This window comes from Dermacentor variabilis, chromosome 2 (assembly GCF_050947875.1).
Source record: "Dermacentor variabilis isolate Ectoservices chromosome 2, ASM5094787v1, whole genome shotgun sequence".
NCBI classification, from domain to species: domain Eukaryota; kingdom Metazoa; phylum Arthropoda; class Arachnida; order Ixodida; family Ixodidae; genus Dermacentor; species Dermacentor variabilis.
Window position 1 is genome coordinate 47,300,125 of NC_134569.1, and position 27,597 is coordinate 47,327,721.

The 27,597-nt window shown below is 47.4% G+C and overlaps 1 protein-coding gene across 2 annotated transcripts in view; it reads right to left on the minus strand.

Moving 5' to 3' along the window:
- Positions 1–11,320: 11,320 nt before the first annotated feature.
- Nckx30C (solute carrier family 24 member Nckx30C) overlaps positions 11,321–27,597 on the minus strand; it is a 291,052-nt gene continuing 274,775 nt past the window's right edge. For both annotated transcript variants that reach the window (XM_075680397.1, XM_075680396.1), the window contains 7 exons: positions 25,817–25,937; positions 24,013–24,263; positions 22,749–22,943; positions 21,367–21,522; positions 18,593–18,712; positions 17,491–17,627; positions 11,321–13,727 (listed from right to left, as the gene is read on the minus strand). In XM_075680397.1, coding sequence (XP_075536512.1) covers positions 13,466–13,727; positions 17,491–17,627; positions 18,593–18,712; positions 21,367–21,522; positions 22,749–22,943; positions 24,013–24,263; positions 25,817–25,937 — 1,242 coding nt within the window. In that variant the 3' untranslated portion in view covers positions 11,321–13,465. The remainder of the gene's footprint in view (positions 13,728–17,490; positions 17,628–18,592; positions 18,713–21,366; positions 21,523–22,748; positions 22,944–24,012; positions 24,264–25,816; positions 25,938–27,597) is intronic.

The following is a 27,597-nucleotide window of genomic DNA, read 5'->3' on the forward strand; positions in this document are numbered from 1 at the left end:
GGAAGCAAGCTAATGGGCCTATAATTTTTCAATTCTTTAACGTCTCCATTTTTGTGGATTAGTATAATTTTGGCATTCTTCCAGTTCTCTGGGACCCTTGAAGTCGATAGACAATTCGTATAAAGGGCCGCTAGTTTTTCAAGCATTATGTCTCCTCCATGTTTTATTAAATTGACTGGCAGTCCATCTTCACCTGCCGCCTTTCCCCGTTTTATATTTTGCAAGGCCCTTCTTACTTCATCGCTAGTTACAGAAGGAGCCTCTGTAAGCGGTTCATTACTACTTCGAGTGGAGGTATCGTGGCTGCTTTGGGTACTGTACAGGTCAGTATAGAACTATTCCGTTGCTTTTACTATATCTTCGAAATTGCTGATGATATTATTCTGCTTATCTTTCAGTGCATACATTGCCCGATGCCTTCTCACTGATTTCAGGCTGCATCCATTTTCTGCTGCTTCCTCAGTTTTTCTCACGTTATAACGTCTAATACCCCTTGTTTTCTCCTGGTTGATTAGTTTTGACAGTTCAGAGAATTCTATCTGATCTCCTTAGTTGTACACTTTCATTCTTTGTCGTTTCTTTATTGGGTACTTTGTTACTTGGGAGAGCTTACCTACTGGTTGCCTTGGTGCCTTACCTCTCCCGCCAATTACTGCTTCTGAATCCAGCCTAGTTACAGTTTTATTGATCACCTCTATGTCATCTTCATCTCCCTGTTCTAAGGCTGCATATTTGTTTGCAAGTGCCAGTGACCTGCAGAGAAACTTCTCGAAAGTAGGGCACAAGGAAAGCTAAGAAAGGGCGACCGAGGATAAGCCTCGCTTACCGTGGCTTTACGTCAGTTATGGTCTGCGTCTTAGCAATAATCCTATAGCGTGCTCGTCCCCGTCGTTTCTTGTCTTCCGCTGCATCCTGCTATTACGTGTCTACAATTTAACTAACGTAACTAACTAGCCGAATCTTTCACGATTTCTAAGCAAGCTGGCAGACATTTATACTGCTCTAGTTCACTCCTGAGGCTCTGCATCCGCGGCGCGCAGCACAACATGCGCGCCCAAACGGTTGCACCAGTTTCGAGACGACGCGTGACAGGAGAGAGTGTCCCGCCGTGCCCACGGGTGAATGATGCACGTACGGGCACGCTCGGTACCTCCAGATATTTCCTTTTTTTCCTCTCTCTCTCTCTCTTCGCAATTCTTCTTTCGTTTTCTTTTCTTTTCTTTTTTTTCCCTAGTACGGGCCGCATCGATCGGCGATGCGCAGAAATCTGGCGAAAGAGGGGCGCGGTCCAGCAGCAGGCCGCACCACTACTACGCGGCGGCAGGGGGTCACGACTCGCGTGGCCGTCGCCGATGGGATTAGCGGACGTCACTACACTCTGTTCTCAACAAATCTGTGCAGCGCGGCGTAAGCTTAAGTCGGTGACAAGCTGAAAATGCAGTGGCAAATGCACCGTTGTCTCAACGACAATCTGTATAAATGCGCCAGCCAATTACGCGCCCTCGTTTTCGTGACGTCACGGCAGGAGCCAACTTCTATTGACATTTCTCGGGAACTACGCTTTGCAGCGCGATGGCACAGCGGGAAGGCGCTGTGCGTTTCTGTGGGCCGACCTCGCACTGATCCATTACGCTTACTCACATACCGCATCAGCAGCAGGCTTTTGCGAGAAGCTCACTTTTAAACACAGTATGTGGGAGTGGACTTTATCTAGGACAACCTAAGAATTGAGCAGAAGCACCACTCACAAAACCCCAGTGCACCTGCTCGCTGTGCTTCCGAACTCCGAAGCATAGTTCCCGAGAGATGCCGGTAACGAAAGAAGTATGCCTCTGCCGTGACGTCACAGAAATGAGCGAGCGCAATTGGCTGGCACGTCTATACAAATTCTCTTTGAAATCCTCTTCGCCCTATACGGATTTCAAAGAAGAGATGACGGTTATTCGCCCATTGTGCATCACTTGTGGTTACGTGTAGTTTCCATTGAGTCGGTGTCTCGCAGAGGACGATCAGTGGCGGAGAAACGAGGATCGCTCCTTCTGGTTCTCTGCTCTGGTTGGATAACGCAATCCGTAGCTTTGGCTGCACTGCACGGAATTTGTGAGGCGGAATATAGGCAGATGGTGCGTGAGTTCTGCTGCACTCATGGTTCATCCATACCTGTTCTCTGCTCCTTTAATTCTCTATACCGATCGAAGGAATCACTATTATTAGGCTAAACATGCACTGTACTACGTAGCTGTATATAAATTCAGTTGCCTTAATACCCTCCAAAAATATAGAATCAATTCACGCATTGGACGGCCATGTGTACTTGTTTTGGTGACGATGAGGCTGAAGAGATGAACACTCTGACCTTGACAGTCATTGAGAAAAGAGGAGAGAGAGAGAGAGAGAGAGAGAGAGAGAGAGAGAGAGAGAGAGAGAGAGAGAGAACGAATGGCATGTGCGGCGTACTCCGTTGTACGAGGAGTCCTCGCGAAAGGAAATGTCATTATTGATCCCCATAGACTGATGAAGTTGTCAGGGCTAGAAGAAAAATGTCAAAACCATTAAGACGACAGGACAATAACATTTCAGCACAGTGCGTGGTCCTATGTGCGCATGCGCCGGAGCAGCGGTGCAGTTGGAGTTTTGTGATATCGTGGTTTGCTCGGTGCTTTCTGTATTCTCTTAAAGCACTTCCTTTACCTTCTGTAAGAGAAAAAAGAAAGAAAGGAAAGAAGACGGCGAGAAATAACAGAGGACACGCACAAATTCCAGACATAAGCTTTTCAGTCTTATTAGCACTTTATTCCAGCATCCGCATGGCGTACACGCTGTACAACAGTTATGCACATAGACTGGGAGAAAGGAGGCTTGGCATGCCGTGAGTTTCGTCCTCAGCAGGCTTGTGCGAAAGAAGCGCTTTATTGTCAAAGCATTTGATGTTTGCCATCGTAAAGTGTTCCCGTATACCTCCTCCGATGGTTTTGCACATCACCAGACGTGTACTCTTAGTACATACATGGACGCTATTTCAATTTTGTCCGGTCCGAAAGTCTTCTATCTATCTAGTAAACGATATCTCTCTGCGAAGTATATAGCTTGACTCTGGTCACACACCGACTTACAATCAAGGCACTATTAGATGGGAAAGGGCACTCCTTACACTTTACGTGTGCTTTCGCCGCACACAGTTTATCCGGCATCTCACGTACTATAAGGGAGCAGATGAACGAGTAATTGAATGCGGAATCAAGGAGAGGAGTTTGGGACAGGAAGCGAGGAGAAACTGCTGTATCGTGTCAAAACTAGTCACAGATTTTTTTTTTCATTTTTTCGTGCTTAGGTTCTGTAACGAAAGGCCCAACGGAAGCACATTCAGAAACAAGACCTTCCATTTTGCAAGCCAGGAGGCAAAGTTCACGGAACGCCAAGCCCATTTCCCGCTGTTACGGCTTCTCTTGTGTTTGCTGTCAATATACATCTCTGGCAATACGGTCAACACTGGCGTTATGCACACGGCCTGCTTCACCGTACGCGGCACATCACATTACCGAGGCAACGTTAACAAGCAACCAAAGCTGCGTTCTCACCTTGCTTGTCTCAAACGTGTTTTTCTTTTCTTTTTTTCTTCGTTCATCGTCTTCATTCCCCCACAAAAGCGTGCAGGGCTATCGTATACTATTTACAAGGCTCGTTCGTTCGTATATTATTTTACGCCACATATATGCTTTTTTTTTTGTATACATATGCCTTGTCGCTTTACATCGCGAAGTACGTCGATAAAATGACTCGTGACACGGCCGATATTACAGACTTCTCGTGACGTGAGTGTAGTCAACACGACTGTTTAATAGTTGTACAGAGGAAGAGTCGGACTATATTTCGTGTACGTTCACTTATTCAGCTAGGCTTTATCGAGAGGTTCCCTTCTCGCACCCGAGGCCGACCCATTCGCGAAGGATTTTATCGGCGCGTACCTTGCGATGTGGGCTATACGCAACAGCACGGCAAGTGTCTCACTATAGCAGCTAACTATGTCAGCACATGGGCTAGAAAAGACACGGACAACGCGAAAGGCGATATCTTGAAATGAAAACGTACCTATATATTACTACCGCTGTGTACCTTTCTGGTTCCATTTTACTGTCTAATAGATAGATGGTATGGTACACTACACGTGTGTATGGTACAGGATACAGTGAAAGAGAACGAAGTTTTCTTACCGTGTTCATTGGAGCGACGTCGATTGGTTGCGCAATGTCACTGTCGCACGGGTCACGTCTCGTCCGAAACGTTGGGTCGCGAGAAGCCAGCGCTACTGTTCCCGTGCTCTCTCGTCTTACGCGTAGTGCAACGACACTTAATTACTTCGTTTTAACACTGTGGGTTCTACTTTCGACCGCATTCAATAGGGAGTTATCTCAACGATTGGCGAAACAAACTTATCGCCGTTTCAGCACCATGACTCTCGGCATATTCTCTCAACAACCAACGGCGGAAGTGAATAATCACTCTGGCGAACAATTCGAAAAAGGGTTGCGGCTATGAAAAAAAAAAAGACCGCTTGATAACATCCCTCAACTTATCATGTCCTATATCGTTGCATTCTCTCACCGCGACAGCAAATTACTCGCGCGCTTTAGCTAATTGTATAATACGTCAATGAGGAGACCCAGGACATCTGGCGCTTTCAGACACATATGCGTCAACATTTTGTCGACGAAGCACAATGTACATAACAAGAAATGGCACATGCAGAGTGACAAGAAGAAATTTTTGTCAGCAAAAAGAAAACTTTGGGGGTGTACTGATAAGTGCTGCATGACAGCGCCAACAGGCGTCCGTCAATGCCAGCATCATCGGTTTTCGACTGTCATTGTCGTACACATTGAGGCTCGCACCAATTCCGGAGGCAATTTTTCAGCATCATACCATTGCTAGTGCCTTTTCGTCCACCTATACATCCAGCGAGCAACTACAAAACTTCTGACATCGCTCACGAGAGCCAGATAACAATCGGGATAAACAAACAACCGTACGGAAGTACACATAATAAAGCGCGCACAACTTTTGTGGAAGCTCGCATTACCGACAGACGCAACTTCGGTATCTTTTGTACGTGTTTTGGATGGAACATAACAATTTAAAAAACAACACTTTGGCTACAGTTGCACTGACGTCTGGGCGTTTCTACGCTCAGTGCAGCTCTGTTTCGTTTGCGCTCGCGCAGACACATCAACAAGAAATTGTAACAACTACTCGAAGCATCATATTGAAGCCCAATGCGACTGATTAGGCATTTGTGCCTCGAAGCTTTATGTTCACATCACGGCCATGAGTTATTAACTTTTTCATTTGAATTGATCAATGGATCTATGTATTGTCATTCTACATTACTGCTATTTCCACGTCTTGCTAAGCCCGTTTAATCAAGGCGTTAAAAATCGGCATTGAGCATTCGATCTGACCAGCAACGAACACAGTGTAGACACGATGCGATATAGAATCGCTCCCTTTGACAGAACTAGTATAACGCCTTGGTTGTGTGGTTGCCGGTGGCTTCCTGCTTCTCATACTTGTTCATCAGTGAACTTTTTGCTTCGAGGTACAAATAAAAGATACTGCTATTATGTGCGCACAGTCTTGTAGCTTCACACTAGAAGCGGAGCCGCTTGCGCATTTGCTACATTCAACCAACGCACCCCGAATACATCTTTAGCCCCTTCGAATCAAGCCGAAGGGACGAGAAGACCACTTGATAGCCTTCGCATTGACGAACTCGAGTGGACACCGGGGCCTCTAGTCTGCACCGTGAATACTACCAGTTAAGAGAAGGATATTTTTCACCTGAGGGACGCTACCTGGATGTACTGTACTGTTCGTCTCTACGACGGATGTACACGTACACACGTGTTCAGGGAGACAAGGTCGAACTCACACTCGAGGGATACATTCGACGCTCACAGTACGTATGTACAGACTAAGCAGACTTTCTTACCAATGTGTACACGCGGTAATGAGGCACCAACTTCACTGAGTTCAAACAAGGCTCAGCCACAGATACGGGCATCTACGAGAGAATGTCGTGCAATCACACGCATGAATTCGCTTAGTTTCTGTATAGCGACGGCGCTATACACGTCTCTGCCGTTAGGTTGGCAACCTATTGGCAGAGTATCGAAGGACTCTGGTATTGGCCTGCCCTCTCGCTTTGCAGACGAAAGCGAGCTTCTAAAACGCGGTCTCCTATATTGAGAAAGCCATGTTGGCGGCTTGGGTTATACTCTCCGAAGAAAGGCTTGTTTTCAGCGACCATCAGCGACAATCAGCGACCAGCAGCAGCGCAGGAAGCAGTGCCAGTGTAAGAACAATGTTGCGTCACATCTGCCACGCACAATGACACGTCGCCGCAACATTGAACTTACATTGTCACCGCCTCCAGTGTTGCGTGAGCCGCGATTAAGTGCGGTAGGAATTCGGCACTAGTGCGACATGCCCGGTACTGGTCTGCATACACCGCTTTCGCGACCTTCAAAGGCACCACCACCTAGATTACACAGCGAACGCGTTTGCTGTCAGGGAGCTTACGTCAGAAAAGTGGCCAGACATCCCGCAAAGTCAAGCGGTGACGGCGAGAAGCAACGCCTTCTGGATAATAGAACGCCTGTGTGCTTTGAGCCATGACGTCATGTGGGAGGGCCGTCCGCTGGCTTGCTGTTCTAGCTTTCCGACCCGCTTAGCCGGCTTATCCTTCTCCTGCTATAGATGGTCTAGTTGTGACCCTAGCACACAAATCCTACAGATAAAGACTTCCCCGTTTGCTTCGCGGCGGAGGTGACGCTTAGCACGATATATATATTCTTCAGAGCATGGTTTTCAACACGCTTTCGGCATTCGCGCGTGACCTCGCCGGTTAATGTGCGCAGAACTTCCGTTATCTCGAAGTGTGTTGTCGAAGTCGGTAAGCGACGTCGATCGCGTGCACGTTTGCGTCAACCTAAGCCGACCTTCGTGACGCTCCCGCTCCAAGCACGCAGACATTGTGTGATCAGTGTGGTATTGCTTTGAGTTTGCTGTTAGCCACCACTGCCGGGCACCGCATTCCAAATCGCATAATAGCCTCTGCTCGAGTGATTGGTTCCTCGCACCAGAAGAAGAGATAAAAAGAGATATACGTAGACGTGACTGTTTGCACCTGACCGCGTTTAGCGACTTTCAGATTCCGGACAAGCGTCGCAAATGTCGTGTCCTTTTTCGACGAGTCCTTGCGAGTTTTAGTTATGCGGGTACTAGATTGTTTCTAGGAAGTTTCTCGCTACAATCGACACCGAAGAGAATTATAATAGCGCGCAAACCTATTCGCAGATAGTGGCCTTCGCTCGTGCCTGCTTCCGCTTTGCTGGGCGCCTGAGTGTGTTGTGCTCGGCGTCGCTTAAGGGCTGATATCGACGCGGCGGCGCTAAACATTGTTCGATGATATGTTCACGGATGCGTGTGTTTCTTGAGCGTATTTTGAAGCGAGTGCCAGACTGCGTCACTCGGGCTTAAATGTACACAGCGTGTATATTCATAGCTTTCGCAGTCAAGTCGCCGTGGCCATTACTTAAGTACAACACAAAGACGCAATGTTCGTCTATCCACAGTGAATCAACCGTTCCAAGTGAAAGTTTCGAAGGTTCTATAATTTGACTTTAGCGATGTTTAACGCGTAGGTGAGCGCTATGCCACGTGAGCAGAAAAACAATAGAACCGTCGAAGTATGTGGTCTTGCTTAGTGTGGTCACGACCTGGGCGTGAACTCGATACTCGCTTCCCATCTCGTTCGTGGTATGGCAAGAAAGGGCACTACTGGTTTGTCAGCGCGGAGCATGGAAACGGAGTCGCGTGCGATAGAATCTTAAAACAGCGTTAAGTTTGTCATTGAGGCTCTATCTTTCCTGTGTCAGTCCTTTCATTCTGATACGTGTCAGGAAATATGGATGTTCTTCTGATAGCCGTTATTGAGACATTTAGCTACTTTTCTAAATCTAAGATGACATGCAATAAAATTTGCAATGTAATGTAACTGAACGTTGCATTACTTCCAACTTCCCGATGACTTTACCTGGATAATATATAATATAGCTTTTTTTCTTATCCGGGAATGAGGTTCGGGGTCAGATAGAAATAACGATGAGAAAACATGGTATAATTATATTTAAAAAAAGAGATTTCGCTTTGTATTCGACTGTATTTGAGTAAACGGGAACTTTCTGGAACTGTAGTAAATTTTAGTGAGTCTGTGCTGAATTATTTATCGTGAATTAAATGCGCAGTTTCTAAATTGTCGAATGCTTCACTTGGAACGGTGTGAAATTTATTTGAAATATCATGAAGTCTTACGTTTATCGGAAGCTCTAAGCTCCGTCAATCCAGAAAAGACGTTCAGCGGAGGCCGATCGACTTAAGGCTGCACTTTCTTCCGATTTTCGTTTGGTGCTGGGCGACCCCTGTGAACGTGGCGAAGAACTTCTAGCCGTAGCCAGCAAGCACTAGTGCTTACAGATGGTGCTGTAATGGCAAGACTGTTTGAATGTAATTCACAAAAGCGGTTAATATAAAGCCGACATGAACGGTCAGTTAACAGTGATGTAGCGAGAAAATTTACAAAAACATAAATAAAGTAGTTATACTCATTATAGTTACAACATTAATTAAACTTATTACATATTTATTGAGGCGATCATATCACGACGATTCCATTTTCGCAACTGGGTTGAAGCCGATGTATAACCAGGTTATGTGCTACCACATGGACGTTTCAGAAACGTCTTTTGTTTCTTCCACATAGTACAGCTTATCACAGGCGGAGGCAAACCTTGCCTGAAATCACGCAATTCCAGCTACAGCATCTACATAAAGGTTCCTAGGTTCGAATAAGAAAGGCGCCACAAGCCACGGTATTCGCTGCGACATCCGAATAAAGTAAGTAAAGCAAAGGCAAATCGCATAAAGTACAAGCGTCGAACGCAGCCAGAGACCATAGCGATTGCAAGGATTGTTCTGCTTTGGTTGTATTCCTTTCTCATTATCAACCACACCGGCTTGCATGAAACTGAAAATAATTGCGAAGCTTAGCCAACTGGCGAAGCTTCGCCAGTTAATGGCGAAGCTTCGTCAGTTGGCTAAAGCTTCGCCAATAATGGCGAAGCTTTAGTCAACTGTTAACGCCCGTATGAAGAGGACTGGAATGCGACTGGAGCTCACTCTAAACGCGATCACTAAAAGCCATTGCAATACAGCAGGAACAGAACCGAGAAATAATCGGTCGAGTTACACCGGCCCGCCTTCTGCTAAGGAAAGGAATCGCCGATATTCATGTTACCGCGGCACGTAATGAAGCGACTTGAAGCGTCAAGGGTTAGAGTGAAACGCATAAATGAATCGACGTCAATAGCGCGACCTTGCCATCCTCGAAAGCGCTTGCATAACAGTGCATAGTAGTAAGCTGTGGTGGCAAAGAATGCACCGAGGCTTTATACAACAACTCCCTAACGTGCAGCTCGCACAGCTGTACACTTAAAGACACCGAAATCGCCACTTCTCCCTTCTTTTTACCCCTCGTATACACCCATCTGGGGACAGCTCACTCGCGCATGCAACAAGTCATAACATCTGGTTCTTTCTTTTGAGCACAGGCGGATAAAGAGTGCTCTTCGAAGAGATTCCGAGTAACATTACTTCTTTTTTTTTTTTTTTAACGGACATCCTCCGAAGACCCCCACTACTTGGACAGAAAAATCAAACAGTTAACAACAACCACTGTTTTTTTTTTTAGGCGCAGATATAGTAGTTTATACAGTCCTTCATTGCGAATAATAACGTGAGAAGGAGCCCCACACCAGGAATACAAATCCACTGACGAGGCCTGCCTCGTCATTGGGCCGTTTTCTCTCGGCAGGACGTGCGAGTGGAACGCTCCTCTGGGTGCTTCCATTTGAAGCGAGAGGGAGTGACGGGTTCTCGCTCGCTCGCCCGGAGCTTCGCACCCGAGCCTAAGCATGGATTCGTCGACACATACACAGACGGCATAGGTTTTACACCCCGGGGAATGGGTTGGCAGCAACATGGTTCACGCGAGTCGCCCTCAGTTGAAGCGAGCGATAGACAGGCGTCTCGGCAAAAAGAAGAAGAAATAAAAAAAAAGGAAAGCTTTTAAGGTGGCGGGCGGTCTTGGCGATTATGGCCGCGAGGGAGGTTGTGGGTGACATCTGTGGAAGGCTACGTGGAGAGACCCGGGCTAACAATGCGTGGACACCGTACCCTTATAGAAGAGTACATACCTTTGCGAGAATGAATACGTAAACAGTCTGTAGGGTGTCTATAGACGTTTGTTACATTGCTTTCGTTGCTCACAGACTCGTTGCTTATGGCTATGCAAATTTCCTGAGCTTTGCTTGGACCAGTCATTATGGAGTCTCTTTTCGTAAGTCTACTTGTGGTTCATAACTTTCTAAGGCTTTATATAACTTCCTAAGTCATTACTTGACATAAATGCTTAAGGACATCCAATATGCTGTCACTAGATGTTGTCTCATGGAAAACATCTTTAGACTTTCTACAGACTGTCTAAATGAATTTAGTCAAGGTAGCGCAGGGAGAATGACGATGACTACGCCTCTACAACGAGATGCTTGAACGATGTTCGCGAATGAATTGTGCACACCAGAGGGGAAGTAGAGAACGGGAGAAGAGGTTACGCGGAGGGAAGGGGGTCATGACCATGATCAGTCCTTCGCACCGTACGTAGTCTGAACGTCGGAGTTTTACCTCTGTTTGAAACGAACCCGCAATCTGCGCAGGTGCGTAGAGAAAAACACGATGCATTTTTTTTTTATCAGCACATATGCGGAGGCTCAACAAAAACCGAAGGTAAACCGTTATGGAAGCTGTGCTGTTTCTGGTCCTCGGTTTGTATCGTTAATACTTTTGCTGGAAGCAAAAATGATGCAGTGTTTCATTTACTTGTTGTTATTAAATCATCTTTTATATGTATAATTTGTAGCCACAACAGCACCAATATTACTGGATGCAAATATAGCAAGTATTCCAAAGATTTATCAGAAAATAAAAAGAAAACAATGAAAGTCAGCTTTCAAGTGGATATCTGAGCTGCAGAAGAACTAATTTACGTCACGCCAAAGTGCCGTGTTTCTTATTCTTGCCTGCTGCAATAGTTTTCAACAATCGATTTTAGAACTATATATATATATATATATATATATATATATATATATATATATATATATATATATATATATATATATATATATATATATATATATATATATATATATATATATATATATATATATGGCACGGCGGGACGCGTTTCGAGTACTTACTGTACACTTACTCAAAGGGCGGGTAATCGCGCCTATTAGTTTCCGTAGCCGTAATCACTTCGCATAACGCACATTCCAGTTACTATAACAAGAACACAAATGAAGGTATATAAGGAAGCACCCGCAACATCAAAATAAAGCGGAGACGAAGCATCACGGTTATAACAATCGACGCTATTTCCCTTAGACATATGTTAGTGCTGATGCGATCTATTTCAGATTCGATACCGCGTATTTTCCAGAGGACAAGGTTCTCTAATTTTGGGTCGCTCTCGTTACATGCGCCGCTTGTGCACATGTTACTCAACAAGATGTCAAAACACTCGCAAAACACTATTAATTTCCGCGCCTAGTGGGCTCAAGATAAAGCAACAATTCAGCCCAATATCAAAGCGCACTTACTGATGGCCCGAAACTGCGCCGATCGCTCTCTTTTTTTTTCCGTATCAGCTTCAAAACGACAAGAACACACAGCGTCTTCTAACCAACGCATAGTCAAGTTATAATAGCGCTGTTTTTTATCCATGTTAGAACCCTCTCAGCTTCTAAAAAACACCTTGGTAATCCTAAATAGAAAGCTTGCGGACAGCTTGTAAGGCGCCAAGCTTATAATTCTTTTTTTTCAGGCGGTTTACCCGAACTACTCGTATGTGTGTCCCGGATGGCTTTAGTATTGTTGCTTAGGACGACGAACGGAAGAAGTAAAGTGTTTGCTCTCGTGGATATCCATGGGTAATAATCTGAAGACGTCTCCACCACGCCACGTCCAGAAGCACTTCCGCGTGGGATGGAGCGACAGACTGATGAAGAGGGAAGCTCGGTTCCGACTGCCATTGTTTCACGTGGCCCCTTTCGCAAAGCGAGGCACAGAGGCCGCGTTGCGGTGGCGCTGACCAACAGAAGCGCACGATACGGAGAAGAGGACGTATAGATAGATGGAAGCGAGCTGCTGGAAGACCCCGACCTGACACGAGAATCGAGCGTTGCTTCCACTTGACGCACACGGAGGATTGGAAGCGGAGCAGGGGACGCTTTTTGGTGTGTGTGTGTGTCATTCTGCACGCCACGGAATTTGCTTTCTTCGCGGCCTTGGTCGCGAGCGCGAGTCGCCTCCTCAGTGACTAAGCAAAGCACGCAAGCGAGGAGACGTTAGAGGTACAAGCGTCGCGCTGCTCACAAACGTGAGACAAGGTGATCGGTTACTCCAGCTGTGTGGGCAGCCGATAAATCTCTGGGTTGCTACGAGGCGATAAAGACAGAGAGAAACGGCGTGTACTCTTATCGTTTGCAAAAGGCGCGCGAACACTATAGAATGAGTGCCACGTTGTACGCCTAGACCTCATCGACAGCTGCAGGAAACGGTCTGGTTGCTTGTGAAACACACCTCCAAGTGGCCCGCATAAAAAGGATGCCTACCAAAAGGCCGCTGCAGCATTAACAGGCTTTGAGATTATCCGCGATCTTCACCGTACTGGTTTCCTGCATTGCGATAAGGTGGCATACTTTCTTCCACTTTCGCCACACGTACGATGATGATACGTGAAGCCATCGCTAACGTATCGGCGCCGAGGCGCTGCACTTTTCCATCACTTAAAGACCCTACGAAAGGACCTGATTTTGCAAGTTTGTGGAGACCTGTCTCGCGGCAGTCACCGCACTTGTAATGTTGACCCAATGCCCTGACTTTTCGAGGCGATGTCCTCTGCGCTGCGAAGTCTTGTCTCAGAAGCACATGCCGCGTTGTGTCAATCGTGGTCGATGACTGGCCTGTCATCACGGTCATCGACGACGCGTCCCCTTTCTTTCTCTTCGCTCGTAGCGTCACGTCTGTTCTCAACGGCACACGTTGCATACGAGCTCCTCCAAGCGTTGTAAGCGTATGGCCGAACAGCCTTCGCCCCTGTATCGTTGAGGAGCAACGGGCGGTTTTCCCAGTGTGGCACGTCCAGAATCGCGTGTATCGTATGGGACGCAGACCCGCGACACATCGGATATTGCCGGCAGAGGACACGCGTCATTTCCTGTTCCATCGTCACATTGCGCGCACACTCGAGGAAGGTGGAGAGGGAGGGTGCACAGTGCGGAGAACGTCTTCATCGGATCCTCAGGTAGTTGATGATGTCGGTGCAGCGCACCACTTCGTACTCGAGCAGGAGGCTGCAGGCGATGAAGACGAAGTAGAGGAAGAACATGACCATCGCCAGGCCGACGTTCATGCGCCAGCGGAAGAGCGCGATGGTGATGATCACGAACAGCAGCATCATGAAGAGGATGAAGATGGAGCAGGCCATGCCGCTGCTGCTCACCTTCACAGGCCCGTATATCATGCACGACAGCAGCCATGGCAGCGGGAGCCTGCGCCACATAACGCACACATAAGCACCGCGCATACTCATTGCACGCACAAGAGCACAGGAAGTGATGGAGCCAAAGCTCGAGAATGAGACAGGGATAGGAGGACAGACACTAACAAGCGTGCCTGTCATCGGGTCCCATGCCTTGTTCTCGCCTTTCAAGTCAATTATTTAATACCAGCTAGTCCGTTCCCAAGCAGGGAAGGGCAAGTACTTAGTGACGTCACCGCAACCACCATGTTGGCGCAGTGAAGAGGTGCATCGTTAATACCTCTTATCGCGTATCCCGTTATCCCGTTATCCCGTTAATCCTCCTATCTCCGGCTTATTTTCAACAGTGCCATGATAATTTAAGGAAACTCCGATAAGACGGCTGTTATATCATGCGAATGTTTTATTGCTGGAATTACATCCAGATTCCAATGTGAAACTGAAGTGGGTTTAGGTCCATACTCAGGCAGATCCAGCCTTACATTTACACATTCCTGCATTTCACGCGGAAACTAAAGAAATATGAGCTTCTCGCTTTCTCTTGAGCTCTTTCACCAAATCTCATGTTTTGTGAAGCCACCGTCACTCCTACAAATATATGTGTGGGCCTTCAGAATTTATCCGACCGGTCCTTGGCCGGTCAGTTTCACTTGGATGCTGGCGTATTGGTGACGCCTCTTTAGGCAAGCCTTCAAAATTTCTCGTTGGGGTGGGAAGAGCTTATCTGCACGTTTGTACAGTTGGCAACCGGGCAAAATGGAATGGAATGTGTTCAAATACCTTTCCACGACTGGCTGGGGCACGGGCTTCACATTCCCCAACTTTCGTTGTGCTGAAGTCGGCAATAGCCACGCCGAGGCGCAGCCGTATCCTAAAGTCAGTGAGTGCGAGATCGTGCTAAGACAGCTGCGCTAAGCGAGTCGAAGGAACAGCAGGGCACTCAGGTAATTAAATCGGTGTCGGAACCGACGCTCGCTGGGCTGAGGTCGTGCGTGTCCTTTTTTTTTTTTTTTTTTACTCGTCACGTGTATCGCAGCAGTGCGCAACACATACGTGCCCGGTGCTTTCAGCATAACGTGTAAAAGCAGAGTTCGTAGTGAACGACTAGATGCATAAACAACGTGTCTTTACAAGCTGGAGTCTGTGCAGCAGTAGTAGTATACGCGGCAGACATACCGAAACAGGGAGCTCTACGCTAGGTTCGCAACTTGAATAACAAATAGGGCCCATTGCGATCTCTTATCTGCGAGGTTATTGCACTATAATCCGCAGACCCTGTGTTTTAATCCAGATATTTTGCTCTACGGTTATTCTCTTACCCTTCTTTTCTTCTTTTATTTCTTTTTCGGGAGATTGGTTTTTTTTGGGGGGGGGGGGAGGGGAGGAGATGTGCGCGTGACCGACTTTAAGCGTTCTGCAGCAAACGCTGGCAAAACACTGCAGCAAAAACGTTTGCTGTTGCGTTGGCACGGTCACTGAACTCGGAACGGACTTGCTGAACCGTGAGCCGGCGTTTTGTTTTGCTTGCAGAGAAAGCGGGGTGTAAGGCGTTCGCGTGCAGCTGTCTCTTTCTCTGTGCGTGTGTACTCACAAAAAGGGGCTCTGATGAAAACAAACCCGAGCATTCTACGGAGCTGTTTCATGCGGGAGTTAACTATGACCTAAAGGAGCACTGAGGTGAAAGTTCTGTGCCCCGTGTTTTTCTTTTAATTTCTTTATTTATAATTTTTTTTTGCTGTTTTAGGTGGCTGTCAACTCCATAACCACGGTACGAATCCTTGATCAATATTCCTCGAAAGCTGTACTGTGGAGTACTCTGTACTCTACAGTAAAAATATACTCTTGCGCGGATAAATTGTATGGATTTTTTTAAATAAAAGACAAACAGAAATGTCGGCTTTGGACCACTTTCGCCCCCCTGATTTTAGCATAAAAATGGTTTATGTAAAAATACGAAACAAAACGTATTTAGATAGGCGTGTTTATTGGCCTACCATTTCCGTCATACTATGTCATTTTAGTCTTTTTTTTGTTTCTAGCTAGATATGAATTTTTGACACCTGAACCGCGGTCGGCATACATTCTCGCATACTACCACTTCACCGCACTGCGCAATGTCTGTCGTATTCCGCTTGTCGGCACACGCAGCATGGAACTGTAACGCGAATTTCCCCAGCACCTAAGGGCTAGACGGTCTTGCCCAGTCCGCAAAACCATTACAAATGTTGCGTTTGCTTTGCATTCCTGTTGTACCTCCCACAGCATGCCAGAAGCCGGAAGGTTGGGCAAGGGCTCTCGGAGCTCGCTTCTTTTATCGCAGTTCGATTTTTTTTTCTTATTGCGATAGCAATTATATGAACACTCCAGGCGCGCATTTCTGGTGTCGCCGTCGCCGTCGGCATCGTCGTCGTGATGTTCGGTATCCAGTACAAGGGCAACAACATCGTCGCCGCGCGCCGTATGCCGTATGCGCGAGTGAAAGCGTGCGAGGGTAACGGACGATGGCGTTATATTCCGGCGGCTGCTGCGTATGACTCGGTATATGCCGCGGCCGCGCGGGCCCTGTCTTGAAAGCGACCAGCAATGCGGACTGAGTGCCTCGAGTGCTGGTAGCTTCGTGTGCGCTGTGTTTTCACCGCGTAGTTCGCGTTGAAGCGAGAGGCAGCACAAAGGTCAGTTCGCTCGCTGCTGCTGCCGCGCTTTCACACCCCAGCGTCTTGAAAGCGAGTTTCCGTGGTCATCGAGGGAGATGTGTTCGTGTTTTTCTCTTTTTTTTTGTGCTCGCGTGACGTCATGCTTGTCCATTTACTTAGTAAGCGAACGTTTACAAGTTTACACGGCCGAGAAAACTACTATTCTGACTTTGTATAGCTGTCTACTAACTTGCTATCGCGATTGATGCTTCGTCTTTCGGGTAAAACTGCGACTTTTTCTTGCGTTCAAGTTGACACGGCTTTCTAAAAGAGAACTTTGGAACACACACCTGAGTGCACATCAAGGAAGTGTCTGGCACACATGAAGTGTTTATTCCGGATAAAGTTGTACAAAGCGATGAAGCAGTGCCGGCGTGTTCTTCAGCGCGTGGCTGCGATAGAAAGCTGGTGAGAAGGCGCGCATGGGCTGTTGGGTGGACGACTGTCACGAGGCAAATTAACTCTAGTGTCGCATTGATCACAGCTACGAAAGTATTGTTGTCACCATCATCATTGTTGGACTATACGATGTGCAATGCAGAAAAATCGTCTCTCCTTTCGTTTTCTAAGGAACCGTGTTTCGAGCTGAACATACGCGACATACGCTCGCCAATTTCCTTATTAGCTCCAGACATAGAAAGTCGAATTTTATTTGCTACAATTTCATTAGAAGCCTGTTTTTGCAGGGGGACATTCTTAATTGAGCACTTCATATTCTTGCTTCGCTGACGACGATGTCAGTTCAGCAAAACAGGGCATGTCGAGGTCGGTTCCATATTGTGAAGTTTCCTAGTCTCCTTAGTTGCAGGGGCTGCACTAAACGTGCGTGTAAAAAAATTGGGTTCTCTTTATTGAACTGCGATGTCCGGCGGCCGCAGCATCGTGATGTCCTTGGAAAGTAAGACAGCAAGCAATGGCAAAAACAATAATGGCTTTTGGGACAGTAGAGTACAGTTTTAGGACATTCAAGTAAAAGTAACCAGGCATTCAAGTAGCCAGGCGAGCGGCAGTGCAAAACAGTATGTGTTTCTCCGACGTGGCGGTGCACAATAGCGGTGGATGGGTTACAAAAGGACTCACCCAACGGCCACGTCGAAGATGTTGCTTCCGACGGAACTGGACACGGCCATGTCGCCGAAGCCTTTGCGGGCAACCAGGACGCTCGTGATGAGGTCCGGAATGCTTGTGCCCGCCGCCAGGAAGGTCAGGCCCATCACCTGTCAACGTGCCCGTGGGTCACTTACCCCGGAAAGCGATGACTTTCTACGTTACCGCCCATCGAATGGTGCTACTTGCGAGGCCCTCCATTCATTTGCCGCTAAGTAATGGCTTTATTTAAATTTCGGCCTCATGGTTTCAGTCACTCTGTTGTTTTACCAATAGCAGCGTCTATTCTCCCGACAGCCGGTAGAATTTCTGAAACCAATTTCTCCCGCACTCACCTCCTATTGGCGCTCGGAAGTCACGTGACAAAATGCCGGGACAAACTACCTGCAGGTTAGCCCTAACCTAACCTAACCTAACCTAACCTAAGCTAACTTTCCGAGAGCCAATAGGAGGTGAGCGTCGGAAGATGTTGCCTTTACACTGCCTTCACAAACTGATACATATTCGACAAAATCCTGCATTGTAAATGTAACAGCTCGCAGTGATTATGCGTGCTGGCGGTCTTACCGCCTTGAGGCGCTCATAAAGAATAATTTGCTTAAAAAGTTAGGCGAATAAAGTCAAATGAAGCGTACTAGACAAAACCGCAAGAACGTCTGAAGCTACAAGTACGCTGATTCGAATAATTCACGCTCCAGCCATCGTTTCCACGCGCGTAGCAAGGAATGAATTTGGGGAGAGCATCGCGGACAGCACGATTGAAGCCGAACGTGTCGGCCCAACACGTGATCGCACGTCAGAGTGTGCGGTATAGGTTTTAGCGATCCCACTCCGCAGGCACAGCTACGACGACGACGGAGAGTGCGCTTGTCAAGGCTGGCGGGCCTGCGTGACGCAGTGCTAGGTTTGTTTCCTACTTCCACCGTGAGGCTCCACGTTCCCTCGGTCGCTGAACGATCGGAGCACCAGGGTTCTCCCTGGAGTCTAAGCTTTTAGTGAAGACACTGAACAGAGTATAACGGACAGGGAGGCACGACGAAGGCGCGCGCACGCGAGAGGGCGCGCATGTGTGTACCTCGGTGGGGATGCCTAGCGTGTGGCCGACCACGGTGGCCCACCAAACCATGAGGTAGGAAAAGATGGCGATCCAGGCGATGCTGCCCAGGAAGGAACCGGCCACGAACTTCACTTTCTCCTGCAGCGTTAGAAGAAGAAGAAGAAGAAGACATGGTCAGAAAGAAACAACCAACGCGTGATGTTGCATGCGAGAAACGGCGTCGAGCTGGCTCGCCGAGGAACCGGGGCTTTACGGCGAGACGGTCAGAACTACTCTCCGCAGCTCCGGAAGAGATCTCGCACCACTTTCTGCGCCCGGGCACGCGCACTCCTACCAATGCATCAGCGGGGATACCGCTGCGGGCTCTACTGTCAAATGGCGAAAAAGGGTCTCTACTGCGTTTGTCCGTTTCCTTTCTTCCTCGTCTTTCTTTTTTTTTTTTTTCGAGGCACAGCGTTACACTTGCGAACTAGACTTAAAGAGAAGAATAGAAAAGCAGAGGGCTGAGAGAAAGTCGCCAGAAACCCCTTTATTCATGGCTCTGTCACTTATGCCGATATTCTGCCGCCGTTGCACACGTACGGCTCCGCATCTCCTGTCACCATCCTTGCTTTTACTTTTTTTTGTCCCGTCGTGTCTTTTCCGTCTTGAAAATGTTTTTTAGCCTTCGACGGGGTGCTGAAAGGAATATATTTCCTCAATATAATAGAGCGTGGGCGGAGGGGAGAAGGAAAAAAAATAATAATAAGGCGGGAAACTTTTCGCACATTCTGCGGGAAAAGTTCTCTTGCGCGCGCGCGCGCGCTTTCGACAGCGAGACGCAGAAAGTGAGAAAAAAAAAAGTTTTTGTCCCCCTTTATAATATGGTAGATAGCGCCGGCGGCGTTCTCCGTGTGGTGAGGACTAGGCGAGCGGCGTTAAATTATGCATTCGGTTTGCGCCGCAGCTTCTCATGCAGCTCTCGCGCGTCGCGCGCGCGCGTTCTCTGTGGGGCTTCCGGAGCTTCCCTCCTTTGTTGTCCTGCTTATGTCGCTACTGCTGATGCTGCTGCTGCTAGCGCATTTTCTTATTTATTTATTTTTATTTATTTATTTATGTATTTCTTTGTCGCAGAGAATCACGCATCCCAAGCCTTGTTGCAGGTCAAGCATGACCAACAGTGGGCTCGTGCATTACGCAGATTGTCGTTCGGTGGCTCCCACCCCAATACTACCGCCTTCCACCCCAACGGCACCACCCCCCCCCCTCCCTAGAGAGCAACATCTAGTAAATGTACTGTTTACATTCGTTTACAATGTCGTAAACAAATAAAATAAAGTACTACCGCGCGTCGACGCGTGAAGCTGTGTCAGGCACAAAGCGACCTGCATGTTTCGAAACTTCGAGAGGGCTTCAATAAAAAATTGTGCTATGCGTAGTTCGAGTGGGTTACCACTTTACGCTCGAAACCCGAAGGGAATTACGAGTGCAGTATGCGTACAGCGAGTGCTGTTCGGTTGTCTTTTGCAGCGCGCACTATGCACGCTGAAAGGCACTGGTCGGGAGTACGTCTCGCAGCCTCGTGCATATATGAATGGTGCTTATTGAAAGTCGGGACAAGTTCCGCATTGACTTAAAACGTAGACCGCAATGGCGAAAAAAGAAAAGGCAAAAAGAGAGATTGCCAGCGTAATAGAGGGGGACAAATGGCGTGAGAAACAGCAAGGACTTTTGCAAGTTCCAATATAGTTGATCTCTTGTGAACTTTTGAGCATCCTGATAGTATTGGATATCCTGGCAATTGCATCTCGTGCGCCCACTCTTGGCGGAAAAAAGCCTTAGATGCGAAATTGACACCAGTCGCCAGGGGAAAGTTCTCCCTTTTTGCTTCGTAGTATAGTTAAGTTGACTAGTACAAAGAATTAAAATTAAATTTTAGGGTATTAAACGCCGAAACAACGACCTGGTTCTGACGTACGCCGTAGTGGGGGCTCTCGGACTAATTTTGTCCATCCAGGGTTCTTTATCGTGCACCTAAATCTAACTAGCAGCCCTTATTGTAATCGTCTTGTGACAACTCTTACTGGTTTCGATGACGCGACCTGTTTAGGAGCGAATTACGCGAGCAACTCAGCCTCCACTATGCAGGGCGTTTGCCCGTGTAGACACTGTCTAGGTTAAGCAGCTGGCGCCCAAAGATCCAGTTCCTGAAATCGACATGCCCGAGTAAATGCCCATAGCCGAACTGTGCGTCTTCTTTTTTATCTCTTTATCTTTGCCCTCTAGCAAACCTCTATTCACCCCACCCCCTTCAGTGCAGGGTAGCAAGCCGGAGACTCGTATCTGGTTGACCTCCCAGCCTTTCTTATCTTTCTCTCTCTTGAGCGTGCTGTTTTCACTATCAGCCTTGTCTCTCCAATTGTATACCCTCATTCCCTGGTTCATGCTGTAGAATAGCAAACAGGGCGGGGGGAAGTTGGGTGGGGAGTATTCTCTAAGTGTCCGTCTAGTGGAGATGGACACTTTCATTCAGCAGACGAAATGGACATGTCCACTAGGTGAACACTTACATATTAGCCCTCCCTACCTCCCCCCCCCCCCCCCCAGGACGCTAGTCTGAGTGAGCGAGGTAGAGAGAGAGGAAAAGAAAGGAAAGGCAGAGAGGTCAATCACACGACCATCCCATTCGCTACCCTTCAAATGCTGCAGGGGCTAAGATGTGAGTAGAAATAAAGTGAGCCAGCCTCGTCCAATTTCGCTACTATATATGCTATCCGCAGACCCCAGAGGAGGCTAGTGATGCGCACACTCACCGGCCTGCGTACGTCGGGCATGGTGAGCCAGAGCGGGAAGATGATGGGCGCCAAGACGACGTAGTTGAACCGCTCGCGCCACGTGTCCGGCCAGGCGACACTCAGCGGTTCGTTGGTCTCCTCGATCGTGTCCGGGGGAAGCTCCTTGGTCGCCTGCTGCGTGTATCGCGGACACGCACGTTCACGCACTTTTCAAGTGTTCCGCGAGGCACACGCCGGAAGATCGCTGAAGATCTATGCGCGCCTATGAGCAGATACCCTCTCAACCACATGTGTGACGGTTGAAAAACACATTTCTAAGGCGCACGCTCTGCGCCTGTAACGAACAGGAACACTTATTCGGTGTTCACGCAAGGATTTCTGCACACTCTCTGCTATACTTGATGTGCATATAGATCTTGAGTTGAAGAATTATACGTGACACTCTTTCTGTTGCAGATCAGAAACAAGAACAACATTAAGTCTTAAATGAAATATTCGGTATTTCGTTTTCAAGCGGCGCAGAGTTGACGTTGTTTCCATAATGTCGCCGCCCGTTTTTTATTATTCAGTGAGTAACTATTTCGGTGAGAACAATTTTCGATTTCTTTTTTGCAAACCAAAGATGGCGAGTACTTGCGTCGTCTTAAGTTTCACGTCGTCACCAGCGTCGACCGCAGGCTTGCGCTAATATTTAGGTATATTCTCGCGCTCGAGCAGCAACTGCGGCGGAACATTGTTGAAGACATTTCGGATTCGGGACCCTAGTTAAGCTAGGGTCAGTCGCTTAGTTCGGCGAACTTTCCCCGTTAAGCTTCGCAACAAGTCACGCGGTGTTAATCAAGGCTGCGAAATCTCGTACCTCTGTGTCACTTCGAGTTCGAACAAGGTATAGATCGTTTCAGAAGTTTGTATTCTGTCTAAAATTACGTGCCCGCGTGTGTGTGTCCCTCATAGCGGCAGGGACGCACTCTAACGCTATAGCGTGGGCTGTTTTCGTTTTAGGTGACTATGTGCCGTTAGCTTAACACGCAACTATATTGTGCGGAGGAGGAGGAGGAGGAAGATGAGGAGGAGGAGGAGGAGGAGCAAATAAAGAGAGAAGGCAGGGATGTTAACCATAAGTGCGTCTGGCTGGCTACCGTACTCTGGGGGACGGGAAAGAGGGAATAGAATGATAAGATAGAGAGAGGGAGGGGAGGGGGAGGAATGCTGCGGTGAGCTCGCGCACGCACGCCTGAGCGAGTCAAAGACGTTCACATAGGCCAGTCGCCCTCAAGAAAGACAAAAGAGCCTTCATAGCTTTGTGGGCCGACGAGCGATGGGGACGGTCTTCAAGTTTGTGTGCGTTTGCGTACACGTATCGTACACCCGCATGAAACGAGCATGCTGTATACACTTACCACGGCCTGCGCTGCTGTGGCGCTGTTGTAACCGGAGTCCGGAAGAGCTGTGGCGATGGTGTCACCGGCGGCCGGCAGGCTGGCCGTTTCGATGGACTCCTGTATGGGTGCCGGCCGCTGGTGGAGGATGGCCACGCCGCCTCCGCTCGCCGCCGCCATCTTCTCGCTCAGGTTGGACGTTATGGACGAGTCGCTCTGCACATGCCACGCCCGCGCCGTTTTATCGTGCCTATATACATCTATAGTTTACTTGTCCTTGTGGTGCGCCGAGAACAATATGTTACACACGCTGTTACATAAAGCACTGTTATACATGAAGCAGTAACGCGATACATATTACATAGGTCATTATTATGATACATATGGGCCATTATCCTTAAGTAAACTACCGGTGCGCGAGCACTTTTTGTGTTCTTTGTTATTTGCGTCGTGTTTATAGCTTCAAAGAAGGAATTTAGTAAGTTCTTTGATTGCTTTGTTCATTGATTGAGTGGCCTTTCTGCTCCGAATCCTAGAATATTAAGCGCCAGCTACTCCAATGAAGCCCGCGACCACGTTTGCCAGAGTCAGCTTCCAGTTGTTTCTCATTCAGAAGTTGCTTATATAATCGCCCGTCCAGTTGTGAATGACATTACACATATCAATTAACGTAAACAAGCCTTTTCTTGCAACGTGGGATCTACGCAACCTTCCTATTTCGCATAGATATGACATAATGTTAGATACTTGTTTGGCATTTGAAGATTAATCAAGCGGGGACGAACAAGAGAAGCCTCAGTCCACAGTGCCAACGCTTCGATAGAGGAACTTGCCCTGGCGTGGTTTGCCCTGAAAGCGCAAGTCCCGCCCTGACGAAGACAGCTTCCCTTGACGAAAAGTTGGTTCCGAGTCGCGACTTCTCTTGTTGGCTCACAGTTGACTGATTAAAAAGGTTTGCGTAACTTGGCTTAACTACGTTAGGCCGCGCAACTGAGGCTTGGCCTAACTGCCCGTCGGTATGTCCGAGTAACTGAGACACTGGTCCTGTGCTGGAGCCAACAAAAACACAATGAAACATGCTGCTCTTAAGTGAAGTCTGTGCATCAGTTTCGTGGCCTTTGTTCTCGACAGAGAGAGAGTGCGACAGACCGATCGAGAGACAGGCCCACCGATTGATTGATTGATTGATTGATTGATTGATTGATTGATTGATTGATTGATTGATTGATTGATTGATTGATTGATTGATTGATTGATTGATTGATTGATTGTGGAGGTCACGTACCTGTAGGTTCGAGACGGAGTCGACGCGCACGAGGGCATCGCTGTTGCTGAGGCTGGTGAGGCGCGTCTCGGCGGAGCCGCTGCTGCCATCCTGGGTTCCCCCCCGAGGGCAGCCCCCGATGGGGGCCGGGGGGGGACCGCCATTGGCCACGCCCGAGGAGGACTGGCCCTCGCCGCCGGGCTTGGTCGCGTCCAGCAACACGCGCAGGGACGCGATAGTGTGCAGCTGGGACGCCTTCTCGTCCAGCTTGGCTGCGTGTCGAGACATATGGTCAGAAAGAGCGGTTGCATGCCGCACTTTTCCCTTCGAACGGCAGAGTTTCCTACAGTAATTACTAGCGTGCAGTGGAGCGCCCGTGGCTTTTAGTGCTGCAAGTAAGGTGGTTCAACCAGCGTATAGACATGACGGGTAGTGCGTGGAGTTTTCTAAACTTCGTCCTTCGAGCTTCAGACGCCTTTCTGTCTTTGCAACTCGAGGATATTGAACGAACTGTAGCGTTAGACAGCGCTACAATATGCTATAGTTATGCATGTGCGCCCAGACAAGTTGCCTTGCTGTGTTTAGAAAACTCTGATTGTTTGGAAGCTTTAAAAAAATATAGCGTAATAACTAATTCCCCATGAGGCGTCTGAAGTTGCAAGTACGAAGATTACAGATAAATCCGTGTACTAACCATATTTCTAACCATGGTAGCTGAACGATCGCAGTGCCTGAATTCTCTCCAGTAATTATGGTAGGAAAAACTATGTTTTGAATGCTTTGCGGTGAAGAGAGAACTTGGGCGTGCTTGGCGACTCTTTTACTCCGCACACGTGTTCTGCAGTGATGAGAACGGTCGCCCTTGAATTACGGAGTCTGTGATGCTTCTCCTTACGCTACATAATAATTTTTACTTTTTGCCACGTAAACGTGTGTAGCCGTCACCACTGCAAGTAAGCTAGCAAGACCGCCTTCATTTATAGCTGTTTTAAACCCTAAATAAAGAAGAAAAAAAAACGGATAACGTCGTGACGACAACTGCAGCACATTGTTAAAGAAAAAGTAATACGTTTAACCGCCATCTTGCAATGGTTTTTGAGACAGACCTAATTACATCTACCCAACTTTAGGGATACGGTGCGCATCGTAGGTTTATTGTGCGATGTTTAAGCACACTACGCGTCCACAGTTATCCACGAATACTGTTTGGTACTTATAAAAAAAGTTCTAAAACGTGGCGGCAAGTCCACCGTCTTGTGCTTAATTCAGAACCGCTCCTAAAGCCTCCTGGTGCTTGTGCGACAGCACGAACCTATGCACGGGAATGATTTCGCAGTCATAGACTGAGACGTCATTCCTTCTGCCGATAAGCTATCTTTGTTATTTCCTTCCAGTCCAACACACATAAGCTGAGCTCTCATTGATTGATTGATTGATTGATTGATTGATTGATTGATTGATTGATTGATTGATTGATTGATTGATTGATTGATTGATTGATTGGCTGATTGATTGATTTGCGGGGTCTGACGCTCCAAAACCAACGCGCGATCTATGGGAGATACCGCACTGGGAGTCTCCGTATCAATCTGACCACCTGGGGTCCTTTTAAGCGCATAAAAATCTAAGTATACCACAGTTTTTTTTTAATTTATTTCTCCCTCATCTAAATATCGCTGCCACGGCCTGGAACCGAGCTCACGACCTCGTGCTCAGCACCAGAATGTCATAGCCGCCGCGGCGGGTCCGAACCCATCGCGCCGTCTCTAAGCACGCAAGTGTGTATAATTATCACGCGTGAAAGAGAGCGACCGGACGTGCTGACCATTGGCTTCCCCTTCGTGCTCGTGCAGGGGGTCGATGGAGTGGATGAGAAGCTGCAGTAGTCCGTGCCGGAACTTGCTGCCGGAGTGGAGGATGGGAGCGCTCATTCTCCTCCTCGCCATCTGGTGGGAGAGAACGCCGCGCTCAGTGCTTCTTGCTCTCCGGGCCGCGAAGGCGAACAACACGCGCGCGGTGACACTGCATATTCAGCGGCATCCGCAACGTAGCGTTCTCAGAGACATCCGTCGATAACATCCCGAGTCTCTGGTCATGCTGCATGCCGACTTCTATGTTACCAACGTTCAAAATTTCTACTTTTTTTATATGAGTATCATAGCTAGATCCTGAAAGCAGTATTTCAGTGTGACGCGTACAAGACAACCGCCTTCTCGTGTTCGTTAAAGTAAAAACCACTTTTCTTTGCCTTAAAAAAAATTAAATTATGGGATTTTACGTGCCAAAACAACTTTCTGATTATGAAACACGCTGTAGTGGGGGACTCCGGAAATTTGGACCGCCTGGTGTTCTTAACGTGCACCTAAGTACACGGGTGTTTTCGCATTTCTCCCGCATCGAAATGCGGCCGCCGTGGCTGGGATTCGATTCCGCGACCTCGTGCTCAGCAGCCCAACACCACAGCCACTAAGCAACCACGGCGGGTTTTTCTTTGCCTAAACACGCAGATCGAGATGCAACATGGTTCGCTTTATCGGCCGTGTTGGTGCTGAGCTCTTAGTTTTTATGTCAGCTCAAGGTGCCAAAATACACACTTCAGGCGCGCACTGGTCGTCCGTGACGACGTGGGTATCTGCATAAAATTAGCGTCGTTTTTATTGAACACTCGAGGCAAGTACGTGACTAAAAGGACGTACATTCAGTTACGCAGGCATCGGACTTCACATCCGGCAGGAAAACATTACGTGATCGTTTCCGAGTCACATTTAAGAAGATCGAAGTCAATGTGTAATAAACTGTGAGAGGGCTCCCCAGAAAGCTAAACTTTTCTCGCTTGCAGCTTTCGTTCTCCGGAAGGCAGGGCACTTTCGTCAAAAGCAATTCACAACACTTGCTCACAACTATGGTGGCTTCTCACATAGGCTATAGGAGACCCTTTAGGAGACCAGATGTTTGGCATGCCTGAAAGTGGCGTAAAAGCGAGCTACGCGTTGAAAGGACTCATGATTTTAACGTCATTACTAATTTAAAACGAGTCGACTATGCACTGCGGCTGTATCCCGGTTTTTCGGCACGCTTTTCCAATCGACGATTGCTTCTAGTATAACTGTTGCTCTTCTTTGAATATATTTGTGTTTCTTTTTTAATGTAAGCAATTATTTGCCGCATATAAGCATATTTGTGGTTTCTTATGACTAAGAGGCTCACGTCCTATGAGCTGCCCAACATTGAAACATACGGTCTGCGCGTCTTCTACTTCATTTTTTTTTTCAACGTCTTGCCACTGCAAATGAAATGATAATCTACACAACGAAAAAAAAAAAGAAGTTTGCTTGTACGTGATTCAACTTTTATTAATGTTTTCTTTGTTTGCTGCATATATATATATATATATATATATATATATATATATATATATATATATATATATATATATATATATATATATATATATATATATCTTTGTTTGCTGCATATATATATATATATATATATATATATATATATATATATATATATATATATATATATATATATATATATATATATATATATATATATATATATATATATATATATATATATATACATTGAGGTCGCCTAACC